This window comes from Bombina bombina, chromosome 10 (assembly GCF_027579735.1).
Source record: "Bombina bombina isolate aBomBom1 chromosome 10, aBomBom1.pri, whole genome shotgun sequence".
Taxonomy (NCBI): domain Eukaryota; kingdom Metazoa; phylum Chordata; class Amphibia; order Anura; family Bombinatoridae; genus Bombina; species Bombina bombina.
The window spans coordinates 100,189,894-100,207,447 of record NC_069508.1 but is presented as its reverse complement, the minus strand read 5'-3'; the positions used below and the strand labels follow the sequence as shown (position 1 = coordinate 100,207,447).

The window sequence follows — 17,554 nt, the reverse complement described above, 5'->3', positions numbered from 1 at the left end:
ACTCTGGTCTGTGGAACATCATCCCTTGAGACAGATTGTCCAGGGACAGCCACCAACGGAGTGAGTCTCTGGTCCTCTGATTTACTTGTATCTTCGGAGACAAGTCTGTATAGTCCCCATTCCACTGACTGAGCATGCACAGTTGTAATGGTCTTAGATGAATGCGCGCAAAAGGAACTATGTCCATCGCCGCCACCATCAACCCGATCACTTCCATGCACTGAGCTATGGAAGGAAGAGGAACGGAATGAAGTATCCGACAAGAGTCCAGAAGCTTTGTTTTTCTGGCCTCTGTTAGAAAGATCCTCATTTCTAAGGAGTCTATAATTGTTCCCAAGAAGGGAACCCTTGTTGACGGGGATAGAGAACTCTTTTCCACGTTCACTTTCCAGCCGTGAGATCTGAGAAAGGCCAGGACAATGTCCGTGTGAGCCTTTGCTTGAGGAAGGGACGACGCTTGAATCAGAATGTCGTCCAGGTAAGGTACTACTGCAATGCCCCTTGGTCTTAGCACCGCTAGAAGGGACCCTAGTACCTTTGTGAAAATCCTTGGAGCAGTGGCTAATCCGAAAGGAAGCGCCACGAACTGGTAATGTTTGTCCAGGAATGCAAACCTTAGGAACCGATGATGTTCCTTGTGGATAGGAATATGTAGATACGCATCCTTTAAATCCACCGTGGTCATGAATTGACCTTCCTGGATGGAAGGAAGGATAGTTCGAATGGTTTCCATCTTGAACGATGGGACCTTGAGAAATTTGTTTAAGATCTTGAGATCTAGGATTGGTCTGAACGTTCCCTCTTTTTTGGGAACTATGAACAGATTGGAGTAGAACCCCATCCCTTGTTCTCTTAATGGAACAGGATGAATCACTCCCATTTTTAACAGGTCTTCTACACAATGTAAGAACGCCTGTCTTTTTATGTGGTCTGAAGACAACTGCGACCTGTGGAACCTCCCCCTTGGGGGAAGTCCCTTGAATTCCAGAAGATAACCCTGGGAGACTATTTCTAGCGCCCAAGGATCCAGAACATCTCTTGCCCAAGCCTGAGCGAAGAGAGAGAGTCTGCCCCCCACCAGATCCGGTCCCGGATCGGGGGGCCAATATTTCATGCTGTCTTGGTAGCAGTGGCAGGTTTCTTGGCCTGCTTTCCCTTGTTCCAGCCTTGCATTGGTCTCCAAGCTGGCTTGGCCTGAGAAGTATTACCCTCTTGCTTAGAGGACGTAGCACCTTGGGCTGGTCCGTTTTTACGAAAGGGACGAAAATTAGGTCTATTTTTTGCCTTGAAAGGCCGATCCTGAGGAAGGGCGTGGCCCTTACCCCCAGTGATATCAGAGATAATCTCTTTCAAGTCAGGACCAAACAACGTTTTCCCCTTGAAAGGAATGTTTAGTAGCTTGTTCTTGGAAGACGCATCAGCCGACCAAGATTTCAACCAAAGCGCTCTGCGCGCCACAATAGCAAACCCAGAGTTCTTAGCCGCTAACTTAGCCAATTGCAAAGAGGCGTCTAGAGTGAAAGAATTAGCCAATTTGAGAGCATTGATTCTGTCCATAATCTCCTCATAAGGAGGAGAGTCACTATCGAGCACCTTAAGCAGTTCATCAAACCAGAAATATGCGGCAGTAGTGACAGGGACAATGCATGAAATGGGTTGTAGAAGGTAACCCTGCTGAACAAACATCTTTTTAAGCAAACCTTCTAATTTTTTATCCATAGGATCTTTGAAAGCACAACTATCCTCTATGGGAATAGTGGTGCGTTTGTTTAAAGTAGAAACCGCTCCCTCGACCTTGGGGACTGACTGCCATAAGTCCTTTCTGGGGTCGACCATAGGAAAACAATTTTTTAAATATGGGGGGAGGGACGAAAGGAATACCGGGCCTTTCCCATTCTTTATTAACAATGTCCGCCACCCGCTTGGGTATAGGAAAAGCTTCTGGGAGCCCCGGCACCTCTAGGAACTTGTCCATTTTACATAGTTTCTCTGGGATGACTAAATTTTCACAATCATCCAGAGTGGATAATACCTCCTTAAGCAAAATGCGGAGATGTTCCAATTTAAATTTAAATGTAATCACATCAGATTCAGCCTGCTGAGAAATGTTCCCTAAATCAGTAATTTCTCCCTCAGACAAAACCTCCCTGGCCCCCTCAGATTGGGTTAGGGGCCCTTCAGAGATATTAATATCAGCGTCGTCATGCTCTTCAGTAACTAAAACAGAGCAGCCACGCTTACGCTGACAAGGGTTCATTTTGGCTAAAATGTTTTTGACAGAATTATCCATTACAGCCGTTAATTGTTGCATAGTAAGGAGTATTGGCGCGCTAGATGTACTAGGGGCCTCCTGAGTGGGCAAGACTCGTGTAGACGAAGGAGGGAATGATGCAGTACCATGCTTACTCCCCTCACTTGAGGAATCATCTTGGGCATCATTGTCATTATCACATAAATCACATTTATTTAAATGAATAGGAATTCTGGCTTCCCCACATTCAGAACACAGTCTATCTGGTAGTTCAGACATGTTAAACAGGCATAAACTTGATCAGAAAGTACAAAAAACGTTTTAAAATAAAACCGTTACTGTCACTTTAAATTTTAAACTGAACACACTTTATTACTGCAATTGCGAAAAAACATGAAGGAATTGTTCAAAATTCACCAAATTTTCACCACAGCGTCTTAAAGCTTTGAAAATATTGCACACCAATTTTGGAAGCTTTAACCCTTAAAATAACGGAACCGGAGCCGTTTTAAGCTTTAAAACCCCTTTACAGTCCCTGGTATCTGCTTTGCTGAGACCCAACCAAACCCAAAGGGGAATACGATACCAAATGACGCCTTCAGAAGTCTTTTATAAGTATCAGAGCTCCTCTCACATGCGACTGCATGCCATGCCTCTCAAAAACAAGTGCGCAACACCGGCGCGAAAATGAGACTCTGCCTATGCTTTGGGAAAGCCCCTAAAGAATAAGGTGTCTAAAACAGTGCCTGCCGATATTATTATATCAAAATACCCAGATAAAATGATTCCTCAAGGCTAAATATGTGTTAATAATCAATCGATTTAGCCCAGAAAAAGTCTACAGTTTAAATAAGCCCTTGTGAAGCCCTTATTTACAATCGTAATAAACATGGCTTACCGGATCCCATAGGGAAAATGACAGCTTCCAGCATTACATCGTCTTGTTAGAATGTGTCATACCTCAAGCAGTAAGAGACTGCACACTGTTCCCCCAACTGAAGTTAATTGCTCTCAACAGTCCTGTGTGGAACAGCCATGGATTTTAGTTACGGTTGCTAAAATCATTTTCCTCATACAAACAGAATTCTTCATCTCTTTTCTGTTTCTGAGTAAATAGTACGTACCAGCACTATTTGAAAATAACAAACTCTTGATTGAATAATGAAAAACTACAGTTAAACACTAAAAAACTCTAAGCCATCTCCGTGGAGATGTTGCCTGTACAACGGCAAAGAGAATGACTGGGGTAGGCGGAGCCTAGGAGGGATCATGTGACCAGCTTTGCTGGGCTCTTTGCCATTTCCTGTTGGGGAAGAGAATATCCCACAAGTAAGGATGACGCCGTGGACCGGACACACCTATGTTGGAGAAATAGCCATTAAAAATAGAACTTTCCAAGATAACAACTTTATATCAATGGAATGAAGGGGTTCAAACGGAACGCCCTGTAAAACATTAAGAACAAAGTTTAAACTCCATGGTGGAGCAACAGTTTTAAACACAGGCTTAATTCTGGCCAAAGCCTGACAAAAAGCCTGGACGTCAGGAACTTCTGACAGACGTTTGTGTAACAGAATGGACAGAGCTGAGATCTGTCCCTTTAATGAACTAGCAGATAAACCCTTTTCTAAACCTTCTTGTAGAAAAGACAATATCCTAGGAATCCTAACCTTACTCCAAGAGTAACCTTTGGATTCACACCAATATAGGTATTTACGCCATATCTTATGGTAAATCTTTCTGGTAACAGGTTTCCTAGCCTGTATTAAGGTATCAATAACTGACTCAGAAAATCCACGTCTTGATAAAATCAAGCGTTCAATTTCCAAGCAGTCAGCTTCAGAGAAGTTAGATTTTGATGTTTGAAGGGACCCTGTATCAGAAGGTCCTGTTTCAGAGGTAGAGACCAAGGTGGACAGGATGACATGTCCACCAGGTCTGCATACCAAGTCCTGCGTGGCCACGCAGGTGCTATTAGAATCACTGATGCTCTCTCTTGTTTGATTCTGGCAATCAATCGAGGAAGCAACGGGAAGGGTGGAAACACGTAAGCCATCCTGAAGTCCCAAGGTGCTGTCAGAGCATCTATCAGGACTGCTCCTGGATCCCTGGATCTGGACCCGTAACGAGGAAGCTTGGCGTTCTGTCGAGATGCCATGAGATCTATCTCTGGTTTGCCCCAACGTCGAAGTATTTGGGCAAAGACCTCCGGATGAAGTTCCCACTCCCCCGGATGAAAAGTCTGACGACTTAAGAAATCCGCCTCCCAGTTCTCCACTCCCGGGATGTGGATTGCTGACAGGTGGCAAGAGTGAGACTCTGCCCAGCAAATTATCTTTGATACTTCCATCATAGCTAGGGAGCTTCTTGTCCCTCCCTGATGGTTGATGTAAGCTACAGTCGTGATGTTGTCCGACTGAAACCTGATGAACCCCCGAGTTGTCAACTGGGGCCAAGCCAGGAGGGCATTGAGAACTGCTCTCAATTCCAGAATGTTTATTGGCAGGAGACTCTCCTCCTGACTCCATTGTCCCTGAGCCTTCAGAGAATTCCAGACGGCACCCCAACCTAGAAGGCTGGCGTCTGTTGTTACAATTGTCCAGTCTGGTCTGCTGAATGGCATCCCCCTGGACAGATGTGGCCGAGAAAGCCACCATAGAAGAGAATTTCTGGTCTCTTGATCCAGATTCAGAGAAGGGGATAAGTCTGAGTAATCCCCATTCCACTGACTTAGCATGCACAGTTGCAGTGGTCTGAGGTGTAAGCGTGCAAAGGGTACTATGTCCATTGCCGCTACCATTAAGCCGATTACCTCCATGCATTGAGCCACTGACGGGTGTTGAATGGAATGAAGGGTGCGGCAAGCACTTTGAAGTCTTGTTAGCCTGTCCTCTGTCAGGTAAATCTTCATTTCTACAGAATCTATAAGAGTCCCCAGGAAATGCCAGCACTAACTCTGTATGAGACTTGGCAGTTTGAAAGCTTGAAGCTTGTATCAGAATGTCGTCTAGGTATGGAGCTACCGAGATTCCCTGCGGTCTTAGTACCGCCAGAAGAGCACCCAGAACCTTTGTGAAGATTCTTGGAGCTGTAGCCAATCCGAATGGAAGAGCCACAAACTGGTAATGCCTGTCTAGGAAGGCAAACCTTAGGTACCGATAATGATCTTTGTGAATCGGTATGTGAAGGTAAGCATCTTTTAAATCTACAGTGGTCATGTATTGACCCTCTTGGATCATAGGTAAAATTGTCCGAATAGTCTCCATCTTGAACGATGGAACTCTTAGGAATTTGTTTAGGATCTTTAAGTCCAGGATTGGTCTGAAAGTTCCCTCTTTTTTGGGAACCACAAACAGATTTGAGTAAAACCCCTGTCCCTGTTCCGATCGTGGAACTGGATGGATTACTCCCATTAACAAGAGCTCTTGTACGCAGCGTAGAAACGCCTCTTTCTTTGTCTGGATTGTTGACAATCTTGACAGATGAAATCTCTCTCTTGGAGGAGAGTATTTGAAGTCCAGAAGGTATCCCTGAGATATTATCTCTAGCGCCCAGGGATCCTGAACATCTCTTGCCCAAGCCTGGGCGAAGAGAGAAAGTCTGCCCCCCACTAGATCCGATCCCGGATCGGGGGCCCTCAATTCATGCTGTTTTAGGGGCAGCAGCAGGTTTCCTAGTCTGCTTGCCCTTGTTCCAGGACTGGTTAGGTTTCCAGCCTTGTCTGTAGCGAGCAACAGCTCCTTCCTGTTTTGGTGCAGAGGAAGTTGATGCTGCTCCTGCTTTGAAATTACGAAAGGAACGAAAATTAGACTGTCTAGTCTTGGCTTTGGCTTTGTCCTGAGGCAGGGCATGGCCTTTACCTCCTGTAATGTCAGCGATAATCTCTTTCAACCCGGGCCCGAATAAGGTCTGCCCTTTGAAAGGTATATTAAGCAATTTAGACTTAGAAGTAACATCAGCTGACCAGAATTTTAGCCACAGCGCCCTGCGTGCCTGAATGGCGAATCCTGAATTTTTCGCCGTAAGTTTAGTAAGATGTACTACGGCCTCCGAAATGAATGAATTAGCTAGTTTAAGGACTCTAAGCCTGTCCGTAATGTTGTCCAGAGTAGCTGAACCAATGTTCTCTTCCAGAGACTCAATCCAGAATGCCGCTGCAGCCGTGATCGGCGCAATGCATGCAAGGGGTTGCAATATAAAACCTTGTTGAACAAACATTTTCTTAAGGTAACCCTCTAACTTTTTATCCATTGGATCTGAAAAAGCACAGCTATCCTCCACCGGGATAGTGGTACGCTTAGCTAAGGTAGAAACTGCTCCCTCCACCTTAGGGACCGTTTGCCATAAGTCCCTTGTGGTGGCGTCTATTGGAAACATTTTTCTAAATATCGGAGGGGGTGAGAACGGCACACCGGGTCTATCCCACTCCTTAGTAACAATTTCAGTAAGTCTCTTAGGTATAGGAAAAACCTCAGTACTCGTCGGTACCGCAAAATATTTATCCAACCTACACATTTTCTCTGGTATTGCAACTGTGTTACAATCATTCAGAGCCGCTAACACCTCCCCTAGTAATACACGGAGGTTTTCCAGTTTAAATTTAAAATTTGAAATATCTGAATCCAGTCTGTTTGGATCAGAACCGTCACCCACAGAATGAAGTTCTCCGTCCTCATGTTCTGCCACCTGTGACGCAGTGTCTGACATGGCCCTAATATTATCAGCGCACTCTGTTCTCACCCCAGAGTGATCACGCTTACCTCTTAGTTCTGGTAATTTAGCCAAAACCTCAGTCATAACAGTAGGCATATCCTGTAATGTGATTTGTAATGGCCGCCCAGATGTACTCGGCGCTACAATATCACGCACCTCCCTCTGAGCGGGAGATGTAGGTACTGACACGTGAGGCGAGTTAGTCGGCATAACTCTCCCCTCGTTGTTTGGTGAAATTTGTTCAATTTGTACAGATTGACTTTTATTTAAAGTAGCATCAATACAGTTAGTACATAAATTTCTATTGGGCTCCACTTTGGCATTGCAACAAATGACACAGGTATCATCCTCTGAATCAGACATGTTTAACACACTAGCAAATAAACTTGCAACTTGGAAATACAATTCAATTAGAATAACATTAAAATGTACTGTGCCTTTAAGAAGCACAGAAGATCTATGACAGTTGAAAATTAATAAATTGAAAACAGTTATAGCCTCAATCCTTGTAAACAACACAACTTTAGCAAAGGTTTAATCCCATTAGCAAAGATAACAAATTCTGAAAGCAGGAAACAAATTACAGAATAAACGTTTTTTATCTCAGTCAAACTATAATTCTCACAGCTCTGCTGAGAGAAATTACCTCCCTCAAAATAAGTTTTGAAGACCCCTGAGCTCTGTAGAGATGAACCGGATCATGCAGGGAATACAATGAGTTGCTGACTGAAATATTTGATGCATAGAAAAAGCGCCAAAAAACGGCCCCTCCCCCTCACACACAGCAGTGAGGGAGAACAGAAACTGTCAGAAAAACAGATTAAGCAACTGCCAAGTGGAAAAATAGTGCCCAAACATTTATTCACACAGTACCTCAGCAAATGAAAACGATTTTACATTCCAGCAAAAACGTTAAACATAATCTCTAGTTATTAAACAGCTTTATGTATTTCTTACAGTGTAATTCTAGTGAAGTACCATTCCCCAGAATACTGAAGTGTAAAGTATACATACATGACATTATATCGGTATGGCAGGATTTTCTCATCAATTCCATTGTCAGAAAATAAAAACTGCTACATACCTCTATGCAGATTCATCTGCCCGCTGTCCCCTGATCTGAAGTTTACCTCACTCCTCAGATGGCCGAGAACAGCAATATGATCTTAACTACTCCGGCTAAAATCATAGCAAAACTCTGGTAGATTCTTCTTCAAACTCTGCCAGAGAGGTAATAACACACTCCGGTGCTATTTTAAAATAACAAACTTTTGATTGAAGATATAAAACTAAGTATAATCACCATAGTCCTCTCACACATCCTATCTAGTCGTTGGGTGCAAGAGAATGACTGGGAGTGACGTAGAGGGGAGGAGCTATATGCAGCTCTGCTGGGTGAATCCTCTTGCACTTCCTGTTGGGGAGGAGTAATATCCCAGAAGTAATGATGACCCGTGGACTGATCACACTTAACAGAAGAAAAGCTGACTAGAAAATATCACCTGAACATCTTTATGTAAACAAGAAAGATATTTTACCTCAAAAGTTCCTCAGTAGCCACACCCCATTGTAAAGGACTTCTAAGCAGCAAATCAGTATGTCTGTCCCCGGAACAGGCAAAGGAGCAAACTTTGTGTGCACTCATCTTATCTCCCTATTCAGTTTAAGGAAGTTTACTATGAAATCTCATGAGAGTTAAGCCAAATCTCATGAGATCACAGTAAAAGAGTTCATGACCTCAGCACTGTTGATGCTGATCGGCTGCTGTTCATTTCTTCGGGGTTTTTTTTTACCTGCAGCTGGACAGTAACTGAAAGATAACTTTTTACACAGAACTTACTCTACTGAGCTGAGGAAGTTGTGAGGTAAAATATCTTCCTTTTTTTACATAGAGATGCTCAGGTGATATTTTCCTGTCGGCATTTTACAGTTATACTGCATCAGTTTCAAGTGATTTAGCATATGAGTCCCTTTAACTTAGGATATATATTTTGCAGTTTTATATATATATATATATATATATATATATTTATATGTTTAAGTAAACTTTCCTACAGCTTCATAAATAATTTTTGTCGTACAGTGCTATGTAGAAATATGCAGCTCACCTTGAAGCAGGAGGCTCTATAAAGCAACTGGACAACATGCCCAATGCTAGTTTTTGAGGCTTGAGGAAAGCGCGGTTCAAGTCTCTGCACCACAAACAAAACCAAGACCTTTCGAGAAAGTGCAGATCCATCTTCAAGAGCCAGAAGCACAAGCTTCAGGGCCTCTTCCTGCATGGCTGAAACACAGACATCGTCATGAAAAGTTTTGTGGTTGTAACATTAATTACATTTCTTTACAAGCACAAATAGATCAAAGTCAAAAACATCATAAGAAATCATGCTTCTTCACCAACAAATAAATTACCCTTCAAAGGGACTTTCTATCATGATTATAAAAAAGAAGTGATTAAACATACTAATGTTTAAATTTATTATGTTTTGATTTGTAAGAGAGACTGGGGATAGGGAACAGTATTTTGGAGTAAAGAGGGGGTCATTCCTTCTCCACATTTTTTTTGTATTGATTGAAATGTATACAAATATGTTTCTCAATATTTACTAATTACAGAAGGCTTATGCTTATTTCTAACAAAATTAATTTACTTTTCATTTTTTGTATACTCTGAATGATTCAAATCCATGTTCTGATTAGATTTTCTTTTACTTTTTACTTTCTTTTTTTTCTGTAACAAATATAGAAAAACTTTGGTGCATAGCATGGAAATGGATACCTGAGGAAGGGGTGTTGCTTTGAAACATGTTGTTATTGTTTGGCCAGACAGATAACAGTTGCATCATCTCTTATGGTTTTTAATGCAAGTATAACTTTTTATTGAATTTGAATGGTGTTGTATGACTAATTTAAAAGGACAGTCAAGTCCAATAAAAACTTTCATGTTTCAAATAGGGCATGTCATTTTAAACAACTTTCCAATTTACTTTTATCACCAATTTTGCTTTGTTCTCTTGGTGTTCTTAGTTGAAAGCTAAACCTAGGAGGTTCATATGCTAATTTCTTAGACCTTGAAGGCCGCCTCTAATATAAATGCATTTTGATAGTTTTTCACCACTAGAGGGCATTAGTTCACGTGTTTCATATAGATTACATTGAGCTCATGCATGTGAATTTACCATGGAGACAGCTCTGATTGGCTAAAATGCAAGTCTGTCAAAAGAACTGAAATAAGGGGGCAGTCTGCTGAGGCTTATATACAAGGTATTACAGAGGTAAAACGTGTATATAAATGTGTTGGTTATGCAAAACTGGGGAATTGGTAATTAAGGGATTATCTATATATTAAAATAACAAATATTCTTGTGTTGACTGTCCCTTTAATTAAAACATTTCTTAAATGTTTGAAATACCATGTGTTAAGATTAACCTCAAAATAAAAATATTAAAAATATATTTAAATTGTAAAGAGTTACGTTAAATATGAGGAAATGCATGCTTAAAGGGAAACTGAACCCAAATTTTTTATTTCATGATTCAGATAGAGCATGCAATTTTAAGCAACTTTCTAATTTACTACTATTATCAATGTTTCTTCATTCTCTTGCTATCTTTGTTTGAAAAGCAAGAATGTAAGTTTAGAAGCCGGCCCATTTTTGGTTCACAACCTGGGTTGCCCTTGCTGATTTGACAGCAGCAATAAACAATTGCTGTCCAGGGACCTAAACCAAAAATTGACTGGCTCCTTAGCTTAGATGCCTTCTTTTTCAAATAAAGATAGCAAGAGAACTAAGAAAAATTAATAGGAGTAAATTAGAAAGTTCATTAAAATTGCATGCTCTACCTGAATCATGAAAGAAAAAATTTGGGTTTAGTGTCCCTTTAAATATTTTATAGACTGTAAATGTCTCTTTATTTTGTATGCACTGTTTATACAGTGAATTTATTATTTTCATTTATTTTTTTGAATTTTGGAGCAATTTCACGCTACCTGGTCCAAGAAACTGACAGCCACGGGCACGAACAGCAGCCCACAGGTTGGAGGACAGCTGCTGAGGATTCTGATGTTGAAGGATAAGCTCTGTGACTGTTCTTTCACCCAGTGAACGAGCTGCTCTCATGGCTCGAATACGTCCCTCCTCTTCCACTAACTGGCAATGCACAAGTGTTACCAGCTTCCTCTGCATAGGGCGACTCAGTACACTTTGCGTGGTGCTGTTTAGACCCACACCTACTTAAATGTAAAAATAAAATATAAATTTGAGTAGATGTGCAAAACAGAAGTCAAGAAACCAATATTTGTAAAATCACTTGAAATGTGGCAGATAATTCTATCAACTTTGAAAACAGGAATCAAATATAGACTTTCAAAATACGCAGCTTAATTTTTAAAGTTTAGATATATTTTTTTTAAGAAATGGACCCTAGAAAACAGGGTGGATAAAAATTATTTTAAAAGCATATTTTTTTCCATTTTTATTTTACCCCCCTCCGCCTTTGCTACCAGGACTTTCATAGAAGAACGTGCCCAAAATATCGGAGATTTTTTAGCATTTGTGCCATTGGTCCATTTAAACTAAAATAGAGCCTTGTTTTTTGTTTTTATTTATCTGTAAAAAAAAAATTAAAAAAAATCCCAGCAGACAACCAAAGATATTGATCTAGGCAAATTTTGGTATATTTCATGCCAACATTTCCCCACCAAATGCGAGGCTAAGTTTTTCACAAACCTTGTGTTTCTCACTGAAATCTTTTTTACATACTGCTGGTGCAATCATGGCACAAATGATTGTAAAAGCATCTCTGGGATCCACTTTGTTAAGAAATAGACATACATGTAATTGGAGATAGTTCACTGCCCAAAAAACAAAATTTATGCTTACCTGATAAATTTCTTTCTTTTGCGATGTACCGAGTCCACGGATTCATCCTAACTTGTGGGATATTGTCCTTCCTGACAGGAAGTAGCAAATAGAGCACCACAGCAGAGCTGTCTATATAGCTCCCCCCTTAACTCCTCCCCCCAGTCATTCGACCAAAGGCCAAGGAAGAAAAGGAGAAACTATAAAGGTGCAGAGGTAACTGAAGTTTACATAAAAAAATTATCCGTCTTGAATAGACAGGGCGGGCCGTGGACTTGGTACATCGCAAAAGAAAGAAATTTATCAGGTAAGCATAAAATTTGTTTTCTTTTGCATGATGTACCGAGTCCACGGATTCATCCTAACTTGTGGGATACCAATACCAAAGCTTTAGGACACGGATGAAGGGAGGGACAAGACAGGAACCTAAACGGAAGGCACCACTGCTTGCAAAACCTTTCTCCCAAAAATAGCCTCCGACGAAGCAAAAGTATCAAATTTATAAAATTTTGAAAAGGCATTAAGCGATGACCAAGTCGCAGCCTTACAAATCTGTTCAACAGAAGCATCATTTTTAAAAGCCCATGTGGAAGCTACCGCTCTAGTAGAATGAGCTGTAATCTTTCAGGAGGCTGCTGTCCAGCAGTCTCATAAGCCAAACGGATGATGCTTTTCAGCCAAAAGGAAAGAGAAGTCGCCGTAGCCTTTTGACCCCTACGCTTTCCAGAATAAACAAAGAAGATGTTTGACGAAAATCTTTGGTTGCCTGCAAATAAAATTTCCCAGCACGAACAACGTCCAAGTTGTGCAACAGACGTTCCTTACAAGAAGGATTAGGACAGAGAAGGAACAACAATTTCTTGATTTATATTCCTGTTAGTAACAACCTTAGGTAGGAACCCAGGCTTGGTACGCAAAACCACCTTATCAGCATGGAACACAAGATAAGGAGAGTCACATTGTAATGCAGATAGTTCAGAAACTCTTCGAGCTGAAGAGATAGCAACTAGGAACAAAACTTTCCAAGATAAAAGCTTAATATCTATGGAATGCATGGGTTCAAACGGAACCCCCTGAAGAACTCTAAGAACTAAAATTTAGACTCCATGGCGGAGCAATAGGTTTAAACACAGGCTTAATTCTAACTAAAGCCTGACAAAAAGCCAGAACGTCTGGAACATCTGCCAGACGCTTCTGCAACAAAATAGACAGAGCAGATATCTGCCCCTTTAGGGAACTAGCTGATAATCCTTTCTCCAATCCCTCTTGGAGAAAAGACAAAATCCTAGGAATCCTGATTTTACTCCAGGAGAAGCCTTTGGATTCGCACCAAAAAAATATATTTACGCCATATCTTATGATAAATTTTCCTGGTAACAGGCTTTCAAGCCTGAATCAAGGTATTTATGACTGACTCAGAGAAACCCCGCTTTGATAGAATCAAGCGTTCAATCTCCAAGCAGTCAGTTGCAGAGAAATTAGATTTGGATGCTTGAATGGACCTTGAATCAGAAGGTCCTGTCTCAATGGCAGAGACCATGGTGGAAGGGATGACATGTCCACCAGGTCTGCATACTTAGTCCTGCGTGGCAACGCAGGAGCTATCAAAATCACTGATGCTCTCTCCTGTTTGATTCTGGCAATCAGACGTGAAAGGAGAGGGAAAGGTGGAAACACATAAGCCAGGTTGAATGACCAGGGTACTGCTAGAGCATCTATCAGTTCAGCCTGAGGATCCCTTGACCTGGAGCCGTAACAAGGAAGTTTGGCGTTCTGACGAGACGCCATCAGATCCAACTCTGGTGTGCCCCATAGCCGAACTAGCTGAGCAAACACCTCCGGATGGAGTTCCCACTCCCCCGGATGAAAAGTCAGACGACTTAGAAAATCTGCCTCCCAGTTCTCTACACCTGGGATATAGATCGCTGACAGATGGTAAGAGTGAGCCTCTGCCCATTGGATTATCCTTGAGACCTCTATCATCGCTAAGGAACTCTTTGTTCCGCCCTGATGATTGATATAAGCCACAGTCGTGATGTTGTCCGACTGAAACCTGATGAATCTGGCCGAAACCAGCTGAGGCCATGCCTGGAGAGCATTGAATATCGCTCTTAATTCCAGAATATTTATCGGTAGGAGAGCCTCCTCTCGAGTCGACAAACCCTGAGCTTTCAGGGAATTCCAGACTGCACCCCAGCCCAGAAGACTGGCATCTGGCGTCACTATAACCCATTCTGGCCTGCGGAAACACATTCCCTGGGACAGGTGATCCTGTGACAACCACCAAAGAAGAGAGTCTCTGGTCTCTTGATCCAGATTTATCTGAGGAGATAAATCCACATAATCCCCATTCCACTTATTGAGCATGCATAGTTGCAGTGGTCTGAGATGCAAGCGAGCAAACAGAACTATGTCCATTGCCGCTACCATTAATATGATTACCTCCATACACTGAGCCACTGACGGCCGAGGAATGGAATGAAGAGCTCGGCAGGTGGACAAAATCTTTGATTTCCTGACCTCCGTCAGAAATATTTTCATGTCCACCGAGTCTATCAGAGTCCCTAGAAATGAAACTCTTGTGAGGGGGGAAAGAACTCTTTTTTACGTTCACCCGTGAGACCTTAGAAAGGCCAATACTAAGTCCGTGTGAGACTTGGCTAGTTGGAAGGACGCCTGCTTGAATTAGAATGTCGTCTAGATAAGGCGCCACTGCTATGCCCCATGGCCTTAGAACCACCAGAAGGGGCCCTAGCACCTGCGTGAAGATTTGCGGCGCCGTGGCCAACCCGAAAGGAAGAGCCACAAACTGATAATGCTTGTCCAGAAAGGCGAACCTGAGGAACTGGTGATGATCTTTGTGGATAGGAATGTGCAGATATGCATCCTTTAAGTCCACGGTGGTCATATATTGACCCTCCTGGATCAATGGTAAGATAGTCCGAATGGTCTCCATCTTGTAAAGATGGAACTCTTAGGAATTAGTTTAGGATCTTGAGATCCAGAATGGGTCTGAAAGTTCCCTCCTTTTTGGGTACTATAAACAGATTGGAGTAGAACCCCTGCCCCTATTCTACTTTTGGAACTGGGCAGATCACTCCCATGGTAAAAAGGTCTTCTACACAGCGTAAGAACGCTTCTCTTTTTGTCGGGTTTACAGACAATTGAGAAAGAAAACCTCCCCCTTGGAGGGGAATCCTTGAAATCTAGAAGGTATCCCTGGGTTACAATTTCTACTGCCCAGGAATCCTGAACGTCTCTTGCCAGGCCTGAGTAAAGAGAGTCTGCCCCCTACTAGATCCGGTCCCGGATCGGGGGCTACCCCTTCATGCTGACTTAGTGGCAGCAGCAGGCTTTTTGGCCTGTTTACCCTTGTTCCAAGCCTGATTAGGTCTCCAGGTTGGCTTGAGCAAAGTTCCCCTCTTGCTTTGCAGCAGGGGAAGAGGTAGAGGGACAACTCTTGAAGTTTCGAAAGGAACGAAAATTATTTTGTTTGGTCCTTGTCTTATTTGACTTATCCTGAGGGAGGGTATGACCCTTCCCTCCAGTAATGTCTGAAATGATCTCTTTCAATGCAGGCCCGAATAGGGTCTTACCTTTGAAAGGGATGGTCAAAAGCTTAGATTTAGATGACACATCAGCTGACCAGGACTTAAGCCATAACGCTCTACGCGCTAAAATGGCAAAACCTGAATTCTTAGCCACTAATTTAGCAAGATGAAAAGCGGTGTCTGTAATAAAAGAATTAGCCAACTTAAGAGCCTTAATTCTGTCCAAAATATCATCAAGTGGGGTCTCCATCTGAAGAGCCTCAAACCAAAAGGCAGCTACAGTTCTTACAGGAACAATGCATGCTATAAGTTGAAGAAGAAAACCTTGATGAACAAAAATTTTCTTTAGGAGACCCTCTAATTTTTTATCCATAGGATCAATGAAAGCACAACTGTCTTCAATAGGTATAGTTGTACGCTTAGCCAGGGTAGAAATAGCTCCCTCCACCTTAGGGACCGTCTGCCATGAGTCCTTTATGGTGTCAGAAATGGGAAACATTTTCTTAAAAAAACAGGAAGGGGAGAGAACGGAATACCTGGTTTATCCCACACCTTAGTAACAATGTCCAAAATCCTCTTAGGGACCGGAAACACATCAGTGTAAACAGGAACCTCTAAATATTTGTCCATTTTACACAATTTCTCTGGAACTACAACAGGGTCACAATCATCCAGAGTAGCTAAAACCTCCCTGAGCAATAAGCGGAGGTGCTCTAGCTTAAATTTAAATGCCGTCATATCTGAATCTGTCTGAGAGAACATCTTTCCTAAATCAGAAATCTCTCCCTCTGGCAGCAAATCCATCATCCCTACCTCAGAACATTGTGAGGGAATATCGGATACGGCAACTAAAGCGTCAGAAGGCTCAGCATTTGTTCTTAACCCAGAGCTACTGCGCTTCCCTTGCAACCCAGGCAGCTTAGATAAAACCTCTGTGAGGGTTGTATTCATAACTGAAGCCATATCTTGCAAGGTGAAAGAATTAGACGCACTAGAAGTACTCGGCGACGCTTGTGCGGGCGTTACTGGTTGTGACACTTGGGGAGAACTAGATGGCAAAACCTGAAATCCTTCTGTCTGAGAATCATCTAATGCCAAATTTTTAAGTCAAAATATGCTGTTTGCAATTTATAGACATATCAGTACAAGTGGGACACATTCTAAGAGGGGGTTCCACAATGGCTTCAAAACAAATTGAACAATGAGTTTCTTTAGTGTCAGACATGTTTAACAGACTAGTAATAAAGCAAGCAAGCTTGGAAAACACTTTATTTAATGAAAAACACAATTTGCAAAAACGGTACTGTGCCTTTAAGAGAAAAAAAGGCATACACAAACTGAAAAACAGGTTAAAATTTCTTCAATTTTTCTGAAATTTTAACAGTGTACCCACTAAGCTTTAGAAGGATTGCACCACAAGTAACAAAGCAATAGACCACCAAATGAAAAAACCGGATTGAAATGTCTAAAACCGGTTAAAACCCCTGTTAGCACCTTGCCACAGCTCTGCTGTGGCCCTACCTGCCCTTAGGAAACGATAATATGGGGTTTAAAGCTTCAATTAGTCCCTCAGAAGACTCTCAGGACCTCAGGAGAAGTTGCTTGCTGCTTGTAAATGTAGGCCCCGCCCACCTCACTCGATGTTGCTGGGGCCTACACAAAACTAACAAACCCTGCCTGAAAGCCATGTGGGTTATAAACAACCCCAAAGAACTCTCAAGCAAACGTCCCATAAAACAGAAAACGTTACTCCCAAACACAAAAACGTTTGTCCCAAATTCACATAAACTGAGTGCCCATAAAAAAACAGAATTTATGTTTACCTGATAAATTACTTTCTCCAACGGTGTGTCCGGTCCACGGCGTCATCCTTACTTGTGGGATATTCTCTTCCCCAACAGGAAATGGCAAAGAGCCCAGCAAAGCTGGTCACATGATCCCTCCTAGGCTCCGCCTACCCCAGTCATTCGACCGACGTTAAGGAGGAATATTTGCATAGGAGAACCATATGTTACCGTGGTGACTGTAGTTAAAGAAAATAAATTATCAGACCTGATTAAAAAAAACCAGGGCGGGCCGTGGACCGGACACACCTTTGTATAAATTAATTTATCAGGTAAACATAAATTCTGTTTTCTCCAACATAGGTGTGTCCGGTCCACGGCGTCATCCTTACT

The 17,554-nt window shown here is 42.1% G+C and overlaps 1 protein-coding gene across 12 annotated transcripts in view; it reads right to left on the bottom strand.

The window, feature by feature from the left end:
• Positions 1-17,554, bottom strand: part of RC3H1 (ring finger and CCCH-type domains 1) — a 473,299-nt gene that overhangs the window by 295,335 nt on the left and 160,410 nt on the right. For 8 of the 12 annotated variants that reach the window (XM_053693264.1, XM_053693271.1, XM_053693272.1 and 5 more), the window contains exons 4-5: positions 10,956-11,198; positions 9,073-9,248 (exon numbers count right to left, since the gene is read on the bottom strand). In XM_053693264.1, the coding sequence (XP_053549239.1) occupies positions 9,073-9,248; positions 10,956-11,198 (419 nt within the window). The remainder of the gene's footprint in view (positions 1-9,072; positions 9,249-10,955; positions 11,199-17,554) is intronic. The other 4 variants (XM_053693267.1, XM_053693270.1, XM_053693273.1 and 1 more) reach the window with 1 other exon arrangement.